This window comes from Danio aesculapii, chromosome 22, assembly GCF_903798145.1.
Source record: "Danio aesculapii chromosome 22, fDanAes4.1, whole genome shotgun sequence".
In the NCBI taxonomy this organism is placed as follows: domain Eukaryota; kingdom Metazoa; phylum Chordata; class Actinopteri; order Cypriniformes; family Danionidae; genus Danio; species Danio aesculapii.
This window is the reverse complement of record NC_079456.1, coordinates 9,295,509-9,302,488: the sequence shown is the minus strand read 5'-3', so window position 1 is coordinate 9,302,488 and position 6,980 is coordinate 9,295,509. Positions and strand designations below refer to the sequence as shown.

Below are 6,980 nucleotides of genomic sequence, written 5' to 3'. Positions count from 1 at the left end.
AACATTGCTGGAAGAAAGATCAAGCTCCCATAATGCAATTCTAAAGCAAAAATAAACAGGGGAACTGAGAAATAAAAACATGAATCAAAATACAGAGAACTGCTAATTCACGGAAATCTGAGCTTGTTGCCAGAGGCTCTTCTTGAAAGTCATGGCACAGTCAGGTCTTGTAGTCAGAGAAAAAAGGTTATCTTCTGATCTTGACTGTGGCATAAACCACCTGATCCACCTCTGAACTTTTCTGTAAAAATGAAAAGCACAGTAGATGAGTTCATCTAAATTTAACTGTGATCAGCTTTAGACACATGATGAGGTGAAGAAAAATGTAGAATTCATGTATTTTAAATGAAATTCTAGTTGTGGTTGTACCATCCTAGACTCTCAGAAAGGCACAAATGCTGTCACTTAGGCAGTAATGGTACATTTTATAACAGGCACACATCTGTACCTTCAAGGTATATTTTACAGTCTAAAAAATGTACAAATCTGAACAAATCTTTTTATTATTGACAAACGGGGTTTTAAAAAACAACAAATGTTCTTCAACCAGAACCATTATTGTGTGGAAAACACAGTGAGGAAAGAAGAGAACGGCAATTGCATACTGTTGTGTAGTGCTACGTACTTAATGTATGGACAAAAACACAAGCAGACACTGATCTACAGGTTCTAAACACAATAATCCTAAATGTATGAATAGTCTTACTGATTCATGAGCACGTCTTTTGCGGACCATCGGCTCTGCATTAGTGTTGTCTGTTTGTACAATAAAAATGCATTGAAACATCAAAAATAGCACTGGCAAATTTAACATTAACATCAGAACAACAAATATTTTAGTTGATTTATTTTAATAATTGCAGTTTAACTGTTTCAGCTGAGCGCAATATTTAGATTATATCTTATAATATTTATGATAATAAATGTTTAAAGCAGTAGGTGACACTTGCCTTTTTGATCTGTTTTTCTGCATTTCCAGCAGAAGATCCCGACTGCAGAAATAATCAACAGAGATCCAGCAGCAGCAGCAGAGATCAACACTACCAGAGATCCTGGAGGACCTTCTGAGCACAAACAAGTTACTTTGTACAACTAGCACTTCTTGTGTGTATTGCCTATTCTTGATGAATCGCTGAATGCCTCTTCAATTGTAAGTCGCTTTGGACAAAAGCATCTGCTAAATGACTAAATGTAAATGTAATGAGACCATTAATATTGTGAGAGAAAATCTGCTTAAGCTCTTATTTTGCCACTGCCATACCTTTGCATGTCTGACAGTGTGTGTTGATGTCCAGATGTGTGGACAGATTGCTGATGGGGTTGTTGACCACACAGCTGTAGCTGCTGTTATCCTGATATTCCACCTCTAGCTTTAGGGAGATACTGCCGACATCAGACACACTGAAGTTGTACAATACACTGTTTCCTTTGTACCAGGAGAGACTCACAAACCTCACATTGACCACTGAACACATCAGCACACAGCTGGACACTGATGATGTATTTGAGCATGGAGTTAGGAAAGTGGAAATAACAGGAATCGGAAGAGGAGCTAGAAAACATTACAGAATAAATTAGATTTAAGTGGAGTATCCACTGTCTGGATAAATAAACTTCATTGAGACTTGGCAACAGGAGCTACACTGACCACAGAAAACAGGAAGTAAAATGGTTTTCCACGAAGACAATTTTATATTAACAAAAACAGTTTACACTTTAAAGCAGGGGTCACCAATCCTGAGGAGAGTTGGAGGTAAACTCTGCAGAGACACCAGCCCTCCAGGATGAGATTGGTGACCCCTGCTTAATTGGGTCATGAATCCTCCCTCTTTCAGTTCAAGTCTAATTTTAAAAAAAAAAATGCTCCGAGATGGACGTGGAGCTCTGCGAGCAGTAGGAGGAGTTGGTGTAGCCGACAGAGCATGGGAGAAAGAGTAGAGCGAACAGTTGGCTCACAAAATGAAACAAAAACTGTGAGGCCGATGATTTTATAATTTACAAAGTTTAAATACAAAGAAATAAACAGTAGGTAATCTAATGTCCTGCTACATTTGTTATTTTTAATTCCATATACACATAACCACGTTTTGTTATATCATCATAAAGATAATTGTGTTCATATAAACACTACAAATGAGGAGGACTTCGCTCCTCAATCCCTGAGCCTCAATGAACACAGTGAAAGCAGTGCAGCAGGTCTCTTGCCCTATCTATTTCAACCATTAGAAGTTGCAGAAGACATTATGCAACTAAGTAATTATAAAAAGGTATCCCATCATCATCCATATTGCCATACGCATTACACTTGCTTATCAAGGCAACAATGGAATTTGTATTAGAGTGTGTGTTTGTAACGGAGGCCAGCTGGTGAGTGGCCTTTAGCCTCCTTGTTAGAGCAACCGATTCCCATGCGGAAGGTCACCAGATCGATCCTAACTCGAAGCCGGTTGGGTGGTGTAGGGGTTACATTGGTGTCGTGACCCGGATGGGAGTGAGGTTTAGGGGGGGTGAGTGTAAGTTGGCACATATTCATTGCACTGATTCATTTATTTGAACTGTACATACCCACTGCACATGGACATTTGTAATTATGTTTATCTATCTGCACACTTCTGCTATTAATAGCATCCTGTGCATATATTCATTTATTGTAAATCTGTTCATAGCTAATACAACCTGTATATAATGTTCATAGTACATCCATCTGTAAATATTACCATAGTTTTTCTATAACTGCACTTTATAACTTATACCTGTATCCTGCACTTGCTGCTATTGCACTACTGGTTAGACCTAAACTGCATTTTGTTGCCTTACTTGTACATGTGTGATGACAATAAAGTTGAATCTAATCTAATCTAATCTAAAATGGAGGCCAGATAGTGAGTACTGTGCAGGTAAACCTCACTCCTCTGACCTCTAAATGTGCTCTAGCAACAAACACTATAGTCTATGGTCTTTAGCCTCCTTGTTAGAGCAACCGACTCCCATGTGGAAGGTCGCCGGTTCGATCCCAGCTCGGAACGGGTTGAGTGCAGTAGGACCGGTGGGGTTACATGTTCACTGTGAGCGCTTTTCTAAAACACTCATTGTGAACATTTTTACAGTGCAGCATTTTTAAGTTGTTTGCTATGACACAGAGTATCCCCGCTGTACCATTACAAGTTGAATGTCTTTATCAGATTATTTGTTGACAGTTCTGCAATTCTGTCAATCCTCTTGCTCAAAAGTGACACTGATGGACATTGTGTTAATCACATTTGATATAATAGCTGAAATCCTTGCGGTGTAAACATACCCAAACTTCACATTGAAAACTACACTATTATTGTTGTGTAACTTAAAAAACAGCAACAACAACAAAAAAATCTTTTGTAAAAATTGTCAAGTAATATTCATGTGTAGAAAATGTTTTGTTAGTGGCCATTTGAGAGCACTAGACAACCAAACTAACAATGGAGGACTACAGGACTGCATATGCACATATAGTGTTTTTTCACAAAGTGTCATCGCCACCTACTGGCCTGGCATGTTAAATACAGCTTTTATTGTATTTTTTGTGAATCTGTGAATGAGAATCTTTTTTCCGAAAACAAATACATTTTAAGTACATCATCTTTGCGGTGCAAACATGCCCTGAATGAGTTTGAGTCATATAGCAGGGTTCCCGCGGGTTCTTGAAAAGTCTTAAATTAAAATCCGGTAAATTAGGGTCTTAAATTGTCTTACTGTAAAGTGGCTGCAGGTATTCAAATTTCAGCCGGTGTGCTTAATGGCAATAGGGAAGCACAGTGGTCCACCGTAAATTATCTAATAGTTGATTAATTTAGAACGTGTGAAACAGGAGAGAAAAGACAGTCTCCGTGATTTATTAGCTTATTGCAGTAGGTCGGCTACAGACGCTTACGTCGGTCTGCACCTGCGTGCTGTCATTACGCGGTTGTTGAGGTGAGGTTCAAAATTCAAAGACGGGAAAGTGTAAATTTAAGGACGTGGCAATGAGGCAATGTGCAAATTCTGCAAAAAGATCTTTTCGTTAGGGACCATGGGGCTCAAAGCCGTCGAGTAGCACATGAAAGGAGGAAAGCACGAGCGGTACTAGCGCTAGCAGCTAGTCATAGCGGGTTAATCCTGCATTGTTTGCAGCTAGACCTAACAATGTTACTAGTTCAGATTAGAGCTAAAGATCTTTCCCCGAATCGACAGTTTCGGACCCAATTTCTATCATTTTAGACAGGGTTGGGCTTGCGCAGTAAATGAACAGTCATGTGATGCATTTCGATTAGTGCGAGAAAGTAATCAAATTGTTTGTTACAACATTAAAATCCATCCCTGCAAAGGTGAAACAAATGATGACGGAGAAGCCAAAAAGAATGAATTCTGACTGCAGTTAGGCCAGCTGCTAGTTCAATAAGAACAGTCATTCTAAGATATTCTAAGGTATTTCGGCGGTCGCTCATACACAGCGTATTACGGTAGAGCGCTAACCAGCAATGTACAGTGAGCTGACAGGGAAGATGAAATGAATGTTCTTGACTCGTGAAAGATGAACAAACAATCCTACCCAAAACATGCTAACATGCTTAGCCAGATCAGTAGTGCATCCCTGCCAGTAGCAGCAGTAGTAAAAGAGTGTTCAGTGCTGCTCAGTGAGTGCAGGACTGCGCTAAAGCCATTTACAGTGGATTCAATAATGTTCCCCCACAAAAACACAAAGCCCAATCTTGATGAGTAAAGAATTTTCAAATTATAACTAAATATTAAAATTAAACCATAAAATCATAATGTAGTCAGGGTATAGGCTGATGTTGGCATTAATCTTTTATTATTCAGCTTCAGCGTCGCCTTAATGCAGATTGTGAAGAGAAGTGGCAAAACAAATCCCACAGAGCCTTTATCCTAATTTCATTATTGCCAAATACCCTTCATCATTTAGAATTTATTTTAATTTCATTTGTTAAGAAAGACTTATTTTTATTGGTGTGTTGGCCAATTTAAAGGCTAAGTATGTAGGTAGGCCTATTTAGAGTGCTGAGATGTTACAGAGGACTTTTTTTTTTTTTTTTTCCAACTTCCAAGTGGCCTATAGCCTATGTTCTGAATAAGTAATGTTAACACAAATAAACGACTCATTCATGAAAAAAGGCAAAAGAGCTGTGTGCATGTGCACATTTGAATTATGTCGGGCTGTAAATGAGTTCGGGCTTTTTAAAAGCTGTCAATCAAAATGTACTTGTCAGGCTCGGGCCCTATCGGGCCTAACTTTTATGGCCCGATTACAGCTCTAGTTCAGACGCCACCTCACAGTCAGCTATAACAGTTTCATTTCATCGCCAGACACCCAAAAGACAGGTACTGTAGGTTATTTATAGTGTGACGAGGCACAATTCATTTAAATCTAATGAGGACATTAAACTGAGTAGCCTAAGAAATTATGAAACTTAAATTATATTTGCTAAGGTCTTAAAAAGCATTAAATTTTACTTTAAAACGGTGCAAGAACCATATAGGCTTATAATACTTCATCTGGCAAATGTTAGCAATACAACGTAAAGAACAGTTTAAGTTTCCAAACAAAAGTGCATAAATGAATTTGCCATCTTACAACCACCCATAACTCCACCATCAGACTTATTCTAACCATAGTTTACAATATATAAATGTATATACATCAGACAGGGTGATCTCACCATGGACAGTCAGCTTAAATATGTTGAGTAGCATGCCTGTGCTGGTGTTGATTACTTCATAATCTCCAGAGTCTGTTATTCTGGTGTTGTTGATGGTCAGAGATCCAGTCTTATCCAGCGTCAGTCTGCCTCTGAAACTCCCATCAAGAACATCATCATGCAATGTGATTTTATAGCTGTTGATGTGAGCTATAAGAGTGCCATGATGTCCAAACTTCCACTCGATTTCCCCATACCCCTGTATTTCTAGAGTGACTGATTCTCCAACCATCACTGGCTTCACTGTTACAGCACCAGACACACCTGGAGAACAAAACGAGTGATAATTTCTTGAAATCTTTTAGAAAATGTAACTAATGCACACCTGAACGTGACACTGTAAAATAAGTCACTGATTTCAACACCATTCCCTGCTGAAAAAAACAGCTTAAACCAGCCTACGCTGGTTTTCTGGTTTTAGATGGTCAACCAGCCTGGTTTTAGAATGGTTTTGGCCATTTCTGGCTGGTTTCAGCCATTTCCAGCATACTCTGTTCGATCAGCTAACCAGCATAGGGTAGGTTAAGCTCTTTTTTTTCAGCAGGGATGTACAAATGTAAAACTTACCAAATAGATGCAACAGAGTCAGATTGAAGACAATCAGGTGAATCATTTTCTTCAGTTTGAGCATCAGAACAGATAAAAAACAGAAGATTTCAGCTGTACAAAGCGAGAGATCAGTTGTGGCAAACAGAGAAATGGGTCCTGACTAAAACAGATATGAAAGTGATGTGTAAAAAATACCTCCGAGACCACCTCCTGTCAGAGACTCTATGCTTCTCTTGCATAGTCTTATTTAGTAATGAAGTTGACGGTGTTTCTGCATTGTGATATTTCAGTACCGGTTTGTATTTCAGTACTATAAAAGGCACATCAGTAAACAACAATAACCTTGATGTCTTTACATTATGTGAAGGACAGAAGAGTCAAGATTCAGGATACAAATGCAGCTTCATTTCCAAAATACAAAAAATAAACTTCAAATGCAAAATGGAGGAAAAACAAGGAAAAACATTACCAAAGCAACAAAACATCAAACAAAATCAAGACTAAACTAAACCCAGAAGAGGACAGAACTCAAACTAAACATCTAGACAACGAAATGATGGAAAAGGATGCCCTCCAGTGTTCATTTAAGGGCACTGCAAGTGTTTGTGACAATCTCTCAATTTTGCATACATGACTTTTCAAACTCCAGGGTTTTGTGCTAGGTACTTCTGTTCAGTTATGTAGTCATGTGCACTAAAATCA

At 38.6% G+C, this 6,980-nt stretch overlaps 1 protein-coding gene across 1 annotated transcript; it reads right to left on the bottom strand.

The window, feature by feature from the left end:
- Nucleotides 1–927: 927 nt before the first annotated feature.
- LOC130216636 (SLAM family member 9-like) lies at nucleotides 928–6,360 on the bottom strand. Its single transcript, XM_056448525.1, has 4 exons — nucleotides 6,297–6,360; nucleotides 5,691–5,993; nucleotides 1,262–1,552; nucleotides 928–1,064 (listed from the first exon to the last, which is right to left on the bottom strand). The coding sequence occupies exons 1-4, from the start codon at nucleotides 6,358–6,360 to the stop codon at nucleotides 928–930; spliced, it is 795 nt and encodes a 264-aa protein (XP_056304500.1).
- Between the last annotated feature and the right edge of the window lie 620 nt (nucleotides 6,361–6,980).